Source organism: Hermetia illucens, chromosome 4, assembly GCF_905115235.1.
Source record: "Hermetia illucens chromosome 4, iHerIll2.2.curated.20191125, whole genome shotgun sequence".
Lineage (NCBI taxonomy): Eukaryota > Metazoa > Arthropoda > Insecta > Diptera > Stratiomyidae > Hermetia > Hermetia illucens.
In genome coordinates this window covers 135,759,100-135,777,148 of record NC_051852.1, presented here as the reverse complement: position 1 = coordinate 135,777,148, position 18,049 = coordinate 135,759,100, and the positions used below count along the sequence as shown (strand labels likewise).

Here is an 18,049-nt window from a genome sequence, read left to right as displayed (position 1 = left end):
AACTGCGAAACGATAAAGAAAAATAGGAAACTAGTGTCCGCGGTTTAGCAACATGAGCCGCACTTTATCCGCCTCTTTCCAAGACAAGAGAATGCATTCAATAATGTGTAATATTCCCTTTTTTACACCCTTTAACCTTCATTTATATACATTATATACATTTTTAAAACAACCTAAGAATTGGTCGCTTTTCCCTAAATTGATGAACCCAATCACAAAAAGTCATTTCAAATGGCGCCCAACGTGCAGCCCCAACATTTTTTAGGTTCCGATTACTTGAGTCAAAGAAAAGTAGCCTATTTCGTACACTTGACTTTATCTTTTAGTTTTTAGGTTTCACGCGTTTTTCCCCAGAAGCAAGCGTTTCTACACCTTATTTTCCCTTCCCACGTTGTAAAGTTTTCTATCCTTTCCTTATAGTATACCACGAAAGTTGAATCATTCTTGTGTATTGCATTTTGTTTAAAGGCAATATGTAGACCTCACGAGGGAAGCCTCTCAGGTGTCGGCGGAGATGGGTTCAGGCCCTGTAGAGTGTCTTGCCCTGACCTTCGTTTGCGTGGTGTTTTGAGGCTTTAGGTCTCGCAAGAAAGCGTCTGGGGGCTTAAAGGTTGTGACGTCCCAGCTTTTGGGAATTGTCTCTTCTTGCCTTTATGTGGATGACGATTCTATCTTGATTTCGACGGGCGGTTAATAATCCTTTCTCTGGTGTAGCGAGGAAGAAGCTAATGGTATATGGTCCATGTTTGGAAATAGTGGACTGTAGCGAGGTGCTATATCCGGCCGTTTTCAATACTTTGCATGCGATTAGCTTTCCGAACATAAGCAATGAAGTAAGGTCAAAAATACGGTGCTGGTACGCTAATTAGCACACCCTGGTACGTGCACCGAAACAGAATAAATATATATAGCAAATATTTATTGATTTTGTTGAAAATTAGCACATTTTTATTGATATTCTAACTTCATTTTGAAAAATAAAGTTGCTTTTAATTCAGAGAATATACGTTTGGAAATATAAACGTAGAAAAAGTTGCATCAAACTATCAACGCACCTGGAAGAAAAAGAAAAAAATATTTAATAAATTTTAAAAAATCGTGGAAATAAAAGAAAATGTAAGTTGTTTACTTACTTGATATCTGGTTGGATATCCTTTTCGTGAAATTACCACAAAACATCGTCGTTATATAGAGACCACAAGCTTGTCGCATACATTCTTCGGGATCTGATTTTATCTCTACTCGATGACGGCTCAAAATGGTTGCAAAGTGGTTGATTTTAGCGTCATAACTCTCCGCTTAAATATTGCCTGAAACAACTCCATATCATAACACTAGCGCCAACAAATCTCACCAACTTCCTGATGCACCTAGGATCCAACTTCTTATTGGGAGGACGTCGCATATAAATTCTGCTATCAGGACCGCGTAAGTGAAACTTTGGTTGAGAGAGTCAATATGGCTCCCTACGAGGGCTAGCCGTTTTTTCCGGTTACCATGTGTAACATTTGGTTTTTTCAGTCTTTGCCATTCTCTGAGGTTGTTTTTCAAAAGTCGTTGTCTGATGGTTCCGACAGATATATTTGCACCATAACTTCTTGCATTGCGGCTCTTATTTGCGTGGTAGTAGCGAAAGGGTCGTAAAATGATTGTCAAACAATTAGAGGGTATTCGCATTCTGTGGTGTTTCTTGGCCAACATTGAATTTGGAAAACTTTTATTTTCCTGGTTGTGTTTAATTGCGTTTTGAACTTTTTTGCGCGAACACCCTATGGACCGAGCAATTTTGTTAATTTTTTTTTCAAGTGTATCGATGTTCCATATCATTCGCATTTCATCCTCTGCAGAACCCTTCTTTCGTCCTATTTTGATTCTATTGTATGATTTTTCAAAGCAACATGCTTTCACGGTTGTGGTCCACGGAACCCTCATCCTTGGGCAAGCACCCAAGTTGTAAAATTTATGACTTGAGGTTTTGTCCAGGGCAGAGGCAACTTATCAGACGCTGCCTCAATTCATACACATGATAGGTTCTTGAATGAATAAAAGGGAGCAAATACAATCTTGTAACCACTTCGATCATGCTGCTCCCAGGGCAGAAGTAACGCAACGTCTGATGAGTTGCTTCTACCCAGGACGGAACCGCAAGTCTTAAAATTATGTTTCTCTAACTTTCAATAAAAACAAAACACTTTTAAAACTTTGACACTGAAAATTTTCACAAACAGAATATGTTACATTTGGAAAAAATGCAACGGTGTGCTGTGTGCCTGCCCTGTAGATCGTTTTTGCTTCTGTGTCGAGTTGAGAAAGCGGTGTGAACGCATATCAGATTGAAAACGGAAGATTATAGGAAGATGCTATGCATCCCCCCCTCCGTTCCCTTATTAATCGCTCTTTCTCGCTTCGAATATCATACATGAAATTAGAAATTTTCTTGTTTCGATACTAGTGTCTTCGTCCGCAAATTCATGCATATGCTTTAGTAATAAAGTGCCTTTATTATTATTGCGATTGTCATGCGATGAAATCTGTTCAGAGGAAGCTTACTCAGAATCTTCCCTATTTATGTAACCTTGCTCGTCTTACATTTTTTAACATATCGTCTCTTCAATACTGCAGATTTATGACGGGTTTATGTGTCTTTTATAAAATACACTCCAGGCCACTCCAGGTTTCACCTCTGAGATTCATTTCCAAAGCTCTTCATATGACATCCGCACTGTTAACGTTTTCGGGGTGTCTTTCGCTGAGCTCTTATGTTACTTTCACTCCCGTATGCCAAAAATGCTACGTCTTTTATTCTTGTCATTTGATATGTTTAAACAAGTCGGGAAACCAGAAGTTGGACGCTTCAGGTATGAAAGGTTTTGTGTATTTCTAAAATAAAGATATTTGCGTGTTCATTTGCCCCCCACTAGTACGTAGCACGTAGTATATGCATGTATTATGTGAGAGTATCCACTTTCGGGTGGTATTGACATTTATAGTTTTAAATTTGCAAAGAAGCGACAACTTTAACCTATTATAGCCTTGTTAGTAATAGTGCGATTTTCACCAAACTTGTTAGGATAATGTTATAGCTTACTGCAAAATTCCGTGGCGCTAGAATGAACTTAATGGGGGTTTTGCAGCCAATTACTAAAAATTATAGTAATATACTACTATTAACTTTATTTGTACAGATATCGGCATGGAGAGTATTTCGGAGCCTAGGCATCATATAGTGGTGGCCTATTGATTTTTTTCAGATTTTTCAGTTGAGCAGTTTCTGAGAATGGGTCCGTTAAAGAGGCGATGAAAAAGGATGTAACTCACTATATGCGTGAGCGTTCACAGTTCCCAACTTTCCACCAAATTTAGTGTCACTCGCTATAACCGTCACTGAGAATAACGTCTGTGACGGACAGACAGTAAATCGATTTTAGTAAGGTTTTGTTTTACACAAAATCTTAAAAGGGTTTCGCACTATAATTTTATTCTGTAATCGGCCCATTTTTTTTAATTCTTCATTTTTAATATATTTGAGTTAAATAAAAAAATAAATAAGAGACATACTCTGTCGTAATTTCTCCAAAAATCCAATCTTTTTGGATTACAGCCATAATAATCCTCACTGACGAGTCAGTTAGGAAACACAGTCAAGTTACAGTAGTATTTTCGGAATATCGGATTACGGAGCTGAATGTTTCCCTTGTAAAAATGATGAGTATATTCCAGGCGTAGATATATGCCATGTTATAGGCAGCAGGAAAATGTCTCCGACAAAAATGGCGGACAGAGTCGGGTCGAGTAGCGTTACCACCACTAAATAGCAACACCATATCAACCTAGATGAGTTTCCATCAGTTACTAATGAAATTCCGTTGACTGAACGCGTCAGGGCACTCGGACAACGATGGTAATACGGATGTTGACAGACTGGTGTCTACCAAGGGTTTGGCTCTACAACGGTGAGACCATAGCCAGTATTTGATGCTAGGCCATCCACTGTCAAGTCTACTCTGAACCACAACGTTGTAAAGACCCACGCAGCCAAATGAATATATATGAATACTTACCAACAGGCGAAAATTTGAATTCGAGACCTCTATAGCGGTTTTTTAACTGTTTCCTAAAAAGAGGGACATGAAAACTTTAGTAGTGCGTTTTACGGGTCACTTCTCCTTAAACAACCAAATGGAAAAAACTAGATATTGGAAAGTATTCTTCAACGGAGAATCTGCGCAATCCCTACGTCTGGAAGACATTCTCAGGTTTGTAAAAAACTGAGAACATTACAAAAGAGATATTGTTGAATAAACAACTTTAGTGGATAGAACAATCGGCTTTATAAAGGTTCTGAGTGCTAGAGCTGCGACTTCCTCTCTTTCTCTGAATAAAATCTAAGCAAAAAACGTACTATTAAGTATTGTAGATACAATCAGTTTGGTAATTGACGTATCTAACAAAGAATGTTTTCCCGTGCTAAATCTTTTCAACTTAATTGGCTTTCGGTTCGTTTCCCTTCTTTATTTCACTGCAATAGAATACGGGTCTGACTTTAAAAATAAAACAAAAAGACAAGTATTCAACTTTCTTTATCATCATATATATAGTCTCCGAAATTTGACCAGATATTATCCCAATATTTTGGATCACCCGATGGATCTTGCGGTTTATTAGAGGGTGGAACTACAGATTCATTATATCTAGCTAATTTTTCTAAAAGTTTCTCAAGAATTTGTGGGTACCTGTGAATGAAAATCTATTAAAATAAGAATACTTTACACAGCAATTGAAGACATACGTTTTAGCCAAATTCACTTGTTCACAAGGATCTTCCTTTACATTGAATAAACAAGGTTGTTCCAAGGGCTTGCATGGTATTCCTTCTATTAAACTTTCAGATAGAGTGCATTCTACTGTGGCTTTCGTACGCAAAGACTCTATCTTTTCATTAGATGGCATTAATCCTAGTTTTGCAAGTGCCTTTCCTGCAGCACTCTTTTTGATGGAATCGATATCATAGTCGGAAGCATTCCGTAGTCCTGAAGGACCATACCAGCCGTCCCATTCACCGTTGTAATTTGTGCCTTTCATGAGTTTCCAGTCGCCTACTGTCAACGATGCGCTACCATAAATATCGTCAATGTTGTGAAGAATTTCTTCCCTCCTCGACTGGTTGTTTGAAGAGAGTTGCTTCCAAGCACTGATACCGTCTAATGATTTGTTCAAGTTTCTGAAAAGGATAACATGTGACGTTGCAACTCATGGAAAATTAAATCAACATACGTATACATGCGACCACCGGAATAGATACATTATATATAATAATAAAATAAATTACCCTAAATCACCCCCGGCGGCTTCATATAGTGTTGGTAACCAATCCGCAATTTGAATCATTTGATCCGAAACTCGCTTAGATTCGTTTAAAAGTGGGCTCCAAATTAGACCTGCTCCACGTACGCCTCCCTCCCAGAGGGTGTTTTTCACACCTCTCAATGGCCAATTTGATGCATGATTCAAATTAAATCCAGCCGCAGGACCACCATTATCTGTACTGAATATAATTATGGAATCTTTAAGCATATTCCTCTTTTCCAGAGCATGGACAATGGCACCCACTGAATCGTCCATTTTTGAGAGCATCGCTAAAATCATCAGATAAAACTATGATATAAATACATTCAGAGTTACTTATGACTTCGTAATTTGTCCTAAATTACCAGCATATTTTCGTCGACTATAATCATTTATGTGGAACATGCTGGCAACTGTGGAATCAGGGGCTGGCAGAGGATTATAAGGATTGCCGGAATGCACTGCAGCGTGTGCGACGTACAGAAAAAGCGGGTCAGTTGTATTGTGGTCATTGATGACTCTCAAGGATTCCGTCGTAACAAGGTCGGTAGTGTAGACCCCATGAAGGTTCAGCGGGACGTCAACGCCTATAATACAACTAGTAAATAAGTTAATTCTTTCCATACATTCTTCTCTATACCGCTGCGAATATCAAACCCCCAAGTTCCAAACTCCGCTGCGGTGTGGTCAAAGTAATCATGATGTCCAGTCCAAAAGCCGACGTGTGACTTGAACCCTCGATAAAGCGGGGTATATATCAATTTGTAGTGACCCAAGTGCCATTTTCCGGCAATATGTGATGAGTATCTGTGCGTTTAGATTAAGAAATATTTTTGGTACCAGACATTGGTTAACCTACCCAAGTTCGTTCAAGTATTCAGGCAGAATTTTTTCCGTTAAAGGTAAGCCACGAGGTTCAGCGCCATATAGCACGGTATGCTGCATTCCTTCCAGGACAAAACTAAGGTCATACTGTAATCCTTTTTAATGATCACCTAGAGCAAGTTACCTGTATGGATTGGATACTTCCCAGTCATTAAGGCCGATCTTGATGGTGTACAAATTGGGTTGACATAGTAACGATTCAAAATGATTCCGGAGTAGGCTAATGCATCAATATTGGGGGTTGGAATCTGCGCGGAACCATGAAATCCTAAATCGTTGAAACCCTGCAAATACGAAGTTGCTGTAAGTTGTTTGGAAATGTTGCGTATAAATAAGTGTCCTTACCAAATCATCAGCTAGAATGAAAATGATGTGAGGCCGTTTTGTAGCGGCCAATGAAACATGGATGCATATTAAAAGGAAATATGATATAATCATGGGAAGTGATATTTCTACAATAAAAGAAAAAGAAAAATATTTTTTTTATCTTTCCTGGCTACAACTGAAACAAGTGTTCTTGAAATAACAATTAAAAGATTAAACACTTCAATAGAAGCCTTCTGGCAAACCTCCTAGTGATTTGACTGAGAGCCCATTAAAAGTTCTTTCTTAATGATAAGATAAGAAGGTTCAAGATATGTTTTCGATTTTTGCGAAATGACGTAACTCGTCTTGTTTCAGTGTGAATTCTGCGGTCGCCTTTAATTTTCTAAATACTTTATAAATAGCTGTAATAAAATTCGGAGCTAGGAGGGGGAGTAGTTTTTTAGATAAATGTCCGATGACTTTTAGATCGAAGCTAGTTTAACCGAAAATTATTCACTTTATAAATTTCTTCTTCTTTCAAATATATTAAGATATTTGTATGTATCTAATCCCTGAGGGGAATAGCAAATAATCACTGTCGGTTCTTGGTCAACTCTTTAGTTCTTCCCAGTACATCGTCAATTCTTCAATTCTTCGCAGAACACCCCTAGAGTCTAACATTCTTCCTCAACTTTCAATGCTATATTATTTGGTTGGTTATATTGGAAAAATGGGTTGAAATAATTTGCTGAAGTAGTAATTAAACTATTGTCTCAAGCACAAATAAAAGGAGCAGGGTTTGAGGCAGTGTAGTTGGTACTATCCTCTTTAAAATAAAGTAAAAATAGGTGGAGGTTGAATATGGAAGGGGGCGAAGGCGCTTCTCCTTTTCGACACTAATGGAAGCTCGGAGCCGTGAATTTACGGCCCTCAAAATGGTTTTTCATTTCATGTCATTATGGTTAAGTTTGCATTTTCAACTTTACACCGGTGGAAGAGTAAAATTTCGCTCGCCAAGTTAAGGAATTGCGGTGGCCTTCTCCCCTTAATCTAAGGTAATTTGTAGGTCATAAAGGTAGGTGTACATGGCTTCTCAACATTAGCACCGTTTCGTTCTCTTTGCCCTGTGACGAGTAGATGAGATATTTATTTCATTTCAGCAACATATTTCCTTCTCTCCAATTAGGGAGAGTTCCGTCCCCACGTACTCGAGGAGGGTGATCAGACCCGTGTCTGCAAGGAACTCATCTGAAGTGGCTCTGCCACGAAGCCTCACCGGAGGTTATCGGTACCATGGGAACCGGGATGGCCCTCTGAGAGCATATGCTCCAGGAGAATTCCTGGAGGATGTGTTCTCGGCCCGGTTATTTGCGGTTGGCCCCCTAGTGGGAGTTTCATGGTGGTTGTGGTTATGCCTACATAGCGGGCAGAGCTCTTCGGAGCTCAAGCGTGGAGTTGCGCTGTACAACTCGGGCGCCGTACCCCTTAGTTGCGGCAGATGTGTTAGATAGGCCCCGCATCCACTGGTATGAATGCTGAGCCTGCACTCAGTATAAACCAAGACCGCTGTGCTTGCATGGCGGGGCTCTGATTGTGGTCAAAAAATCAATCCGTGTCCGAAGAGGACCGTGGGATTAAGCCTTCACGGCAGGTACTCACGTACCCCCCCAGCACTTTCTCCAATTAGGGAGTTATCCCTAATCACCTCCATTTCCCTCGTTTCGATGTCATATTTCTCATCCCAGCATCCACTTATTTTAATCATTAACTTTAAAATAATAACTTACAGTTTTAATCCAAAATTCTTTAACCTTCTTTCTTACAAAACCCTAGAATTCAATTAAATATTTCCATGTTAATATATAAACTTTCTAATGCTCGAAAACGATCATTAACTGTTTTTGTTGTTGTTTGCCATAGATTTAATCATGTTGCATATTACGAAATGCATTTATAACGCTCGTTTTCGACTAATGGGAAATATTTCGCATGCAAGTGCTGGGATCTAGCTGTATGGGTATCTGAGTGGAGATCCATTTAATGTCGACAGTTCGTGCCGTGGTCGCTTTTGGCTCAACTGCCGTCCGAAAATCTTGTTGGGAATTCGCGCAGGATTGGCCAATTGAGCTTCTTCACCTGCTGGGCAAAACCGTGTGCTGCCTTAAATTGTCACAATGTCGAAAAATATCTTCATTCAGCGCGCTTTACAGTATTTGGTTGCAGAGTTAGGAGTCGCTCAGTCAAAGTTTTATTTTCATAACGTAGATTGTATGATATGCACGACGGGTGTCTGCAGGATAGGATCAAAATAAATAGATAGTGGTTTGGGATTTACACCGGAAAATATGCCAGATTTCAGGGAATTGTTAGGAAGCACTTCAGATCCTTATGTTCAGATTCTTTTCGGATTTGGCGGTCTAAACGGATGCTATTCACGCCTTAGTCGTCGTTTTTAAGATTTTGTGTAAAACAAAACCTTATTAAAATCAGTTTACTGTCTCTCTGTCTCTATAAGGAGGTGAGCATCTTCAAAAGACCTGGGTACGCCAGAGTGTTGAATTTTTAGCCAATAAAACCACCTTCGACTCCATCCCGCCCTTTACTCCGTGGAAGCAACTTTAGGTATTACATCACGGGGCGTCTACTTAGCTTAATTTTGCTAGGCCTCCTTCTGTTTACCCGCGGGGTTCGTAACCGCGTCTTCCTCACTTTTTCTGCTTTTCGCAGTTTATTCTGGATTGCTGGCGATCATGGAATTGATCAGATCCCAATCCTTCTGGCAAACTGATGGTAGCACTTCACCTAGAGTTTTCTCTGGGTTCCTCCTTTCTTCCATGAACCGAGGTCATTGGAAGAATACGTAAGCTGGATCCTGCCCCGTCGTAGTTTGGGCAATTAGGTGAGGTGTCCAATTTAAACCTGTACAGGTAATGATGGTATCCTCCATGACCGATGAGAAACTGGGTAAGATTATAATTAATTCCTCTATGCTTTCTCTCCAGCCACTCCCCGATGGAAGGGATCAACCTGTAAGTCCAACGACCTTTTTCTGATTTGTTCTAATCGCTGCTACCATATGCTTACGGACTTCTCCCTTTTGGCTTTTTTCCTACGATAAAGGAGAAATGGACCTTGTGTTATATATGTTCATAATCTCGGTTGCTAGAATGTCAATAGACATCATTTCCGAGATGACGAATGCTGCATCATCTGAAACGGTCCTGAAGGCGGAACACATCCAAGAAGCTGTTCTTCTGTAGACCGCACTCAGTTTACGCGCATTACCTAAAACATGCAGCGCTTTCCCCAAACTACGATTGCAGTAAGATAGAACTCACTACCCTGGCTATGAGCAGTCTGCAAGTATGCCGCGGTCCTCCTACGTTCGGCGTCATCCTCGCCAGAGTCCTACTTATGGTGGATGCTTTTTTGCAAATATGCTCTAAGAGCTGCTTAAAATTGAGATTTCCGTCTATCATCACCTCAAGTATTTGATGGCCGGCTTGGAAGTGATGATACGATTTCCAATATTAATGCAGGTGTCATTTCTCTTGCGGTGCTTAGTGATGAGGACTGCTTCCGTCTTTTCCTCCGCAAGTGCCAGGCCAACACTCTCTAACCAAGACTTAACAACACTGATTGCTTCGCTTGAGTATAACTCGAATTTTTCGAGATGCTTTGCCACTAAAACCAGAGATATGTCGTCATCGTAACCCACCACCGTAGCCTCCTCCGGAGCCGGAAGGTTAAGCACATTATAATACATGGTGTCCTACAGTAGTGGGCCCAGTACAGAACCCTGTGGGACACCCGCGGCGACAATGTATTCCTTGGGTCCAGCATCGGTATTATACCAGAGCATCCGCTCTTGCAAGTAGCAATAGCAGCGTAGGAACACCAGCCGTCGCCAGAGACTTTCGAATAAGGTTCCAATTGGCCAAGTTGAAAGCATTCCTCAGATCAACGGTCACCACCTTGCTATATTTGCTGGTACAACCCCTTCCGTGAATTGCATTTTCCGCCAGGTCAGTAAACATTTTGATGGCATCAATCGTTGATCTGGCTTCAAGGAACCGGTACTGCCGATCTGAAAGGCCTTTTGGACTCTCGACGACCGGGAGTAATCTATTATAAATTACCCGTTACAACATTTTCCCCGTAGTGTCTAGAATACACATGGGTCTTAACTTTAGGCAGCAGCACCAGCTTCAGGAAAGACACCCTCGATCATGCAAGCTTCGAACAACTCCGTGAACATATCCGGTCTACATTTGACGGCAAGTTTGAGGGCCTTATTCGGTATGTTGTCCAGATGTGGTGCTTTGTTGTCGCCTATTCAACTGCAGATCTCCACCAGCTCGTCCCTGGCGACTGGTGGCTTTGTTGTCGCCTATTCAACTGCAGATCTCCACCAGGTCGTCCCTGGCGACTGGTGGAATCGGCGTCATATTCAGGGCAAGCTGGAAGGTGTCAGTACTCCATGGGTCTTCTAGTAGGGAATGAGTATCTCCTAGGCATCGATGCTTTAGATATGCTTTGTGTGACACGGAGAGTTCTATCCGTGGAGGTTCCTGCTTTGCTGTAAGGCAGGTCTAGCGCGATGGATGAACAAACTGTCAGTCTCTCTGTCCGTCTGTTTGTCTGTGACACGCATTTTTCTCGGAAACGGTTATAGCGATTGATACCAAATTCAGAGGAAAGGGGGGAACGCTCACATATACAGTGATTTACATCATTCTGATCGCCTCATGCAACACGGCCTCAGATTGAATTTGAATAAAACTGAATTTTTGACGGGATCCCCATGAAACAGACACAATCGCTGTCAGTGGCAGCGACCTGCCCTGCTTTGGGTGAACGCTGTAAGCCAATAGAGAACTGCGCTGTGGAATTGCTTCATGCACTAACGCAACCTGGATAAGGTGGCGTTCCACAACTGGTGTTCTTCGTGATCGGCGTATCAACAAACGTCTTAAATCAAAAATTTACCGCAATGTAGTCCGTTCTGTCGCTCTCTATGGTTCTCAGTGTTGGCCGAATATTAAAGGCAATGAACGGCGTCTTGCGGTAATGGAGACGAAGATTTTGCGTTGCACTAGTGGCGTGACACGTTTTGATGACATCCAAAATGAGGATATTTGCGATCGATATGGGGTCGATCGTGGGAAAACTGTGAGAGTTGCGTCTTCGATGGTATGGTCACATAATTCGCGCTAACGAGAATTTACTTGCCAAGATTGATGTGAACATCGAAGTCGATGTTAAGCGACCAAAAGGCCGGCCGATGGGATGGGGATTTAAACGCCTTGAGATTGAATCCAGATCAGGCATTTGATAGAGCCAAATGGCGAAACCGATCGCGAGGAGCGGCCCCGCTTGTGAATGGGACACAGGCTGAAGAAAAAGAAGAAGAAGATTACAAAACCTCCTTTAAGTTCATCCTAGAATCAGGAAATGCAGCACTATAAGGTATAACATAGAGCATGATGCTGCCAAGTTTGGTGGAAATCGTCGCAAAGTTATAATATTTCAAAGTTGTCGCTTCTGTGCAAAGCCAAGACTTTGATTGTCAGTATCGCGCGAAAGTGGATATTCTTACATAATATATGCATATATTACGTGCTAGGCACTAATGGGACAAATGTCCACTCAAATGCAGCTGCAGACTGGGACTTCGGTGTTGCATGCAGGGTAGTTGATGTTAATACTTCAGTGGAATAATGTACAGCCTGTTCGAGTTCGATGTTTGATTTCAAGGGCGCATTTGCTTTTAAATGCGAAGAGATGTTTTCAAGCCAATCAGTTTTCTTTGCAGTCAGATTCGTAGATTCAGTTGGAGATTTGAAAAAGTTATGAGGACCGGCGAATGATCGCAACTTAGATCAAAGCAGGGTTGCTCTTCAGCAATTAGCACGGACTGAATCTACTCTGGAGTGGCAAAAGAGATCGGACGATTCATCTAAAAGACGCTCCAGAGAATTATCCTAGATGTTTTATGGTGGACTTTAGGAAGATAATGGCGGAAGGGTAACCTGTCGCCGAGACACTATTGTTATCTGTCACAGCAGCTTGAGAAATGGCTTGAAGAACCGGTAAAATTGATGAAGGTCATTCACAGTGCGCAGAAGAAGGAGCTTCGTAAGAAACAGATAAATAACAATACAAGCAGCAGTTTGTAATGGATCTTGCTCAGCTACATAATATCATAATGACAATGTCAGGGGGTAATTGAAGGTTTACGTAACCGTATTTCGGAACACGCGGTAGGTTTTGGACTTTTCCAGCTTCCAACGATGACAGGTAGACAGATAATGAACCGATTTTAATAAGGTTTCCCACAGGAGAAGAAGATGTGAACGGGACAATGGGGAACGAATGGAACAGCATACACCAACTTTCTTTGTGTTACTATATATAGGTCAAACCCATTTGCGTCTTTTCCCACGCAAAGAGGAAAAAATGTAAGAAGATCAACTGAATGATAGTGAGGTTTGCAAAGGTGGGTAAGGTCCCTTGGGGTCCATGGTTTTCTTCCTTATGGTTGATCCAAAGGGAGAAACTATAGTTCAATACTGAAAATAAAATATTTGTTAATTTCTAGCTAGTGGAAGGGTAGGAGATTGCAATTTTTTTTTATTTTTTATTAAAAAAATAATTAGGGATTAATTCATGGGAGAGTGGGGATAGATTTCTGGAAAACAAAATACTTAATAAATGTTGTTTTTAGTGATAGAAAAATAAACACGTAATTTGGTGTTTACTCTCTATCTTTTGCAGTTTATGAATAGAAGAATGATATAACAGTAATTTTCACATACCGGGACGAAATGAGAATAATCTGGGAGCAATGCTTTCAACATTATAGTATTAAAATTACCGCAACGCATATCCATCAGAAAAATATTATTTATACTGATAGCTCCTACTTAAGTGTTTTTTTATTATTATTTCTCAATTCTTCATTCAAGCGACACTTGCTTTTGAATGCACAAGTGTAAAAATTCTCTAGAAAACTAACACTTCTAAGAATAGTTCAATATGTTGAAACCACTTGGGTGAGAATTTCACAAAAACGACAAGTGATAATAGGCAAACAAGCGAAGTAGATTAAATGGCTTCGACACTATGACACATAGCAGACAAAATACATTCATAAATAAACCAACAAACGATATACACTCGTATCGTACAAATATGATATTCGTTGAAGTAGTTTAGGCTTACGTTCAATTAATGCACCAATCAACCAACTTTAAAACTTCTCGTGAAAGCACTTACTCCAGTACGACCAACCGTTTTGATAGTTGATAATAAACTAAGCCGACACCGAAGCTCGGCAAAGCCAAGTCAGACAACCCAAAGTGTAAATATAAACTTGGCTGAACAAAAAGTGTCAACAATTCGTCACCATCTAGTCTATCAGAACTTCCAAGCAAGTGGTCTTAAACTCCCCCAATTTGCATAAACTGGATACGCAGAGCTCAATTTGAATAACAAATAAAATGCGATTGATAAGTCTATTTCTGTCAGCGACGATACTACACCATTGATAATGCGGTCAATAGTTAAGGCCAATAACTTCTCAATTATCAATAAATAATGAGCAATTGATTGAATTTCCGGTTTATTACTGTAATAAGTGATATTGCTTCTGTAATGAGTGATATTGCTTGCAAATAATTCTATAAAAAATAATTTGTGTAGGAGCCCATTAGGCGCGTCCAAATTTAGATATTCATTATTAGATACCAAATTTCACTGAAGAATTTTTCCAGTAAACTCAGACGCTTCTGAGGCTTTTTTGCAAATACTTAATAAGCCAATAAACGGAAACTGGGTGCTGAAGAGCAATGGGAGGTTTTGCGGTTCCCATATGAAAGTATCTTTTGGAGACATAGCTTTTACACTATGTATGTTATATGGTTGAAGATGCCATTTCACGTAAAGTAAAACAAGTTCCATTATGTTTTAGGGCATAGCAAAATCTGCATAAAAAATATCATTTTCATCTCCTCCTGCTAAAACTCAATGCAAAATCTGCTGCGTGCGTAAGATTTCGTAGTCCGCATTCTCCAGAGAAAATATGTTAGTAAGTCCAACTTTCTTCAATTAATTTGCATATGACAGACAGACAGACAGTGGATACTTTTTAATATTCACATATGTAGATATGAACATGTTTACATAGTTGTGACCATACTGGCAGACTAGGCATATTCATATTTAGGTAGTATGCATTTATTTTTTCATAGGTTGAAGGTTGAAATTAATTATGCCCACGTTGTTGTTTTTTTTTTATTTATCAACTGCATCCATTCAATTTGCAATTCTTTGAACAGGTGCTTTGACTTCAGAGAATACTGACTGCATATGCCTCTATCGAATCACAATGGATCCACCAACAATAGGTGATGCAAGATAGGCGTTACTTGAATTACTGCAAGGTAAAGATTTTTTTCCGGAACTAATAATGTGGTTTTGTTGATTTCAATATATAAGTTTAATTTAACTATTTGATTCAAATCATAATAGAAAATTGAATTATTATAAATTCAAGCGATATGCTTCATCGGTAGCTACATCAGCTCTATTTGTATCTAAACACTAAATTTTATGCATTGCATTATTAAAGGTACAAACAATTTAGTTTAATTAAATTGTTTGTACCTCAATAAAAATTATAATGTATTGAGGAAATTATATTACGGAATTTATATTTCATACTCGTGCATAACTTTCGTATGTGCAACACCACAAAAAAAAAGATATAAAATGACTGAAATGATAAAGTCGAACATAAAAAATTACTCGTTGCCGACTCAGCCAGAAATAAACGATCTTTTAGTAATGGAATAGGTTCTTCGCAATTAAATTTAATTAAGGAAAAAAATTGAATTGTTGATGTTTTATCATGCTAGGTAGGTGAATTTTCTTTTCCAATCGCTTTTCCGAGTGTTTCATACAGTCTGCAAATTGTGGGGTTTTTCTTTTTTTTTTGGGGTAGGGAAGGTGAATGAATTTACGCACACAGTGTTGGACTCCCGATTCGGTACGTAATCGGAATGTCAACTAAACACCTCCCCATCGTCAGAGAGCTAGCCTGGAACCGTTTGTCACATTACTTCGGGCTAGTCCCCGAACTCTCCCGCCTTCCGGAGCCTTCAAATCAGGGAATTCCTTTCACCAACGGGAGGGGATAGGAGGAAGAGAACTGTCAGTTCAAGGAACCCCTGCCATCCGGCTCCTCCACCAGTTGAGCTCTATCTTCTTAGCAACGAGAAGGACCCGAACGTAATGGACAACACGGCCTGTCAGCACTCCTCAGCATCTCTTCGACAATGTTGTCTGGAGAGAGATCCCCTGTGTTTAAATAGAACTGCTGACGAACCGCAGTCCACCTTCCAAAAGAAAAAAAAGTGTGATAGGTATCGTTCACAATTCCATTGCAAAACACACAATCCGGAGATCGCGCTTTTTCAATCTTGTGCAGGTAAAACTGAAAACCTCTATGCCCACTTCAAAATTGGGTACGGAAATAATCCCACCATGCTTCCGATTCAGCCATGCACCTAAATTGCCGATGAGCCGCGCAGTCCATCTGCCTCTAGTTTCATTTTGCCAAGAGAGCTGCCACTTGTCTAGAGTACGTTGTCGATCTTCAGGAGCAATAACCTCCGTTGGCTCACCTCCCTTGCGCTTGTATAGGGCTTGAAGGTCCTTAGCAAGAAGGGCAGCGAGGATCAGTCCCGCGATCACCATCACGGCCGGTTCAGAGACAGTGTGGTACGCAGACGCCAATCGCAAAGCTCCCCGTTTCCGTACTTGTGCGAGACGTTTACTATGATATATACCTCCTTGCCAAGAGCGTCAGCCCATACCTCTGCGCCGTAGAGCAGGACAGACTGCGTTGAGCTCATCAGGAGATGTCGCTTGCTAGACATATGACCCGTAATATTTGTCATTAGCCTACTTAACGTCGAAACTCCAGTCGCAGCCGAGTTCGTTGCTGCTTTGATTTGCTCAAGAAAGCTCATCTTTGAGTTAAGAGTCAGCCCGAGGTACTTTACTGCTGCTTTTGACTCGATTATCGACTCGCTGAACGATATGGGACGTGTGTTCCGAATTCTTTTTTTTATCAGGATGACCACCTCGGTTTTTTCCAGTGCAAGGTTGAAACCATGAGTAGTCATCCATTCGCTTACCCGTCGCATCAATATGCCGAGTCCGTTTTGCGCCTGTCCGACAGTGCGTCCAGCAACAAGCGCCTCAACATCATCTGGATAGCCGAGCAGGCGCGACTCTTCTGGCATGTCGATTTTAAGTAAACTATCATAGGTAGCGTTCCAGAGGTCCGGCTTTTTAGAGCACTTTTCCAGCAGTGTCAAGCATACATAGTGGGCGGTATGAAGACGGCAACTCAGGGTCGTCTTCCCCTTTGTGGATCAGCGCAAACCTCGCCACCTTCCAACGAGCATGGAAAGTGCCCTCTTTCAGGCAAGCGTTGAATGCGCCGAGCAGTAGGTCTGGCCGGTGTTGGAATACCAGTTTGTGTACCTCTGCTGGAATACCATCGGGTTCTGGCGTCTTCTTGCTTTTCATAGAGAGGACTGCCTGTTCCAACTCCTTTGTAGAGAAAAGTGGACAGTCCTCTGCGCTCTCCACGCCGACGTCATCACCCCATACGGGGTGCGCAGGGAATAGTACCCTTACAATGTGGTCCATTTGCTCGGCATTAAGTAAACAGGGTTTCCAAAGAGCCTCGATTTTTCGGGTTACCAGTTTGTAACCGAGTCCCCACGGGTCCCCATTCACCTCGTCGATCAGATCCTGCCAGTAGCAAGCTTTACTCTTGTTTATTGCGCTGCGGACTCCCCTTTTGGCTGATTTGTACACTATCACTATGGTACATGCCTCCTCCCGGTCGCTTAGACGTTGTGTTAAGCGGCGGAGCCTGTGACACTCCTTTCGGAGCTGTGTGATTTCCACTGTTCACCAATATAAAGAAGGTTTGCCACGTCGCAATGCCCTCCTGGGCATGAAGGCTCCGTATGTCATCGTTATTAGGCTCATAACTGAATTTACGACAGTGTCGGTTGCAGCGCCACCGCCGCGAAAGTTTGTGCCAACCACTTCGAAGACAATGTATTGATCGTCGCTTGCCGAGAAGTCTTCCAGAATTCGTCACCCGTCCACCAGCGACACCAGTGATCCCGACGCGAAGGTTACGTCTGGAATGCTTCCCTCGCAGCCCGGGCGCCGGAAAGTTGGGGCGGATCCGGTGTTTAGAGCTACTAGTCTTGTTTTCGCCGCAATTTCCAGAATTCGTTTACCTCAGGAGTCTGTGTGGAGCATGCCCCATTCAAGTGCCCTAGCATTGAAGTCACCCCCGACCAGGATCTGCCGCCAAAGCATCAGGCCTGCGTCGAAAGTCCGGGATCGTCTCATTCGGTGTAAATTAGACACGAAAAGACGTTATCCCTGAACACCGAATCGAGGCAACGCAGATTATGTT

General features: G+C 41.3%; 1 protein-coding gene across 3 annotated transcripts; it reads right to left on the bottom strand.

Annotated features, from left to right (window-relative positions):
* Window positions 1–4,564: 4,564 nt before the first annotated feature.
* Window positions 4,565–13,949, bottom strand: LOC119655726 (arylsulfatase B). 3 transcript variants are annotated; one of them, XM_038061763.1, is made up of 9 exons: window positions 13,816–13,949; window positions 6,577–6,683; window positions 6,356–6,515; window positions 6,206–6,293; window positions 5,987–6,153; window positions 5,712–5,933; window positions 5,330–5,636; window positions 4,790–5,221; window positions 4,565–4,733 (listed from the first exon to the last, which is right to left on the bottom strand). In XM_038061763.1, the coding sequence occupies exons 2-9, from the start codon at window positions 6,667–6,669 to the stop codon at window positions 4,571–4,573; spliced, it is 1,632 nt and encodes a 543-aa protein (XP_037917691.1). In that variant the 5' UTR covers window positions 6,670–6,683; window positions 13,816–13,949; the 3' UTR covers window positions 4,565–4,570. The 3 variants fall into 3 exon arrangements, with proteins under 3 accessions (XP_037917691.1, XP_037917688.1, XP_037917690.1); XM_038061760.1 differs by having other exon boundaries at window positions 13,762–13,926; XM_038061762.1 differs by lacking the exon at window positions 13,816–13,949 and adding an exon at window positions 13,356–13,391.
* Between the last annotated feature and the right edge of the window lie 4,100 nt (window positions 13,950–18,049).

Excerpts from the sequence above, each read along its gene's own strand:
- LOC119655726 (XM_038061763.1), bottom strand. The coding sequence starts at position 6,669 with ATGATTATATCATATTTCCTTTTAATATGCATCCATGTTTCATTGGCC. Across the intron at positions 5,637-5,711 it reads TAGTCGACGAAAATATGCTG|CGATGCTCTCAAAAATGGAC; the intron begins GTAATTTAGGAC and ends TGATGATTTTAG. Across the intron at positions 5,222-5,329 it reads GCCGCCGGGGGTGATTTAGG|AAACTTGAACAAATCATTAG; the intron begins GTAATTTATTTT and ends TATCCTTTTCAG.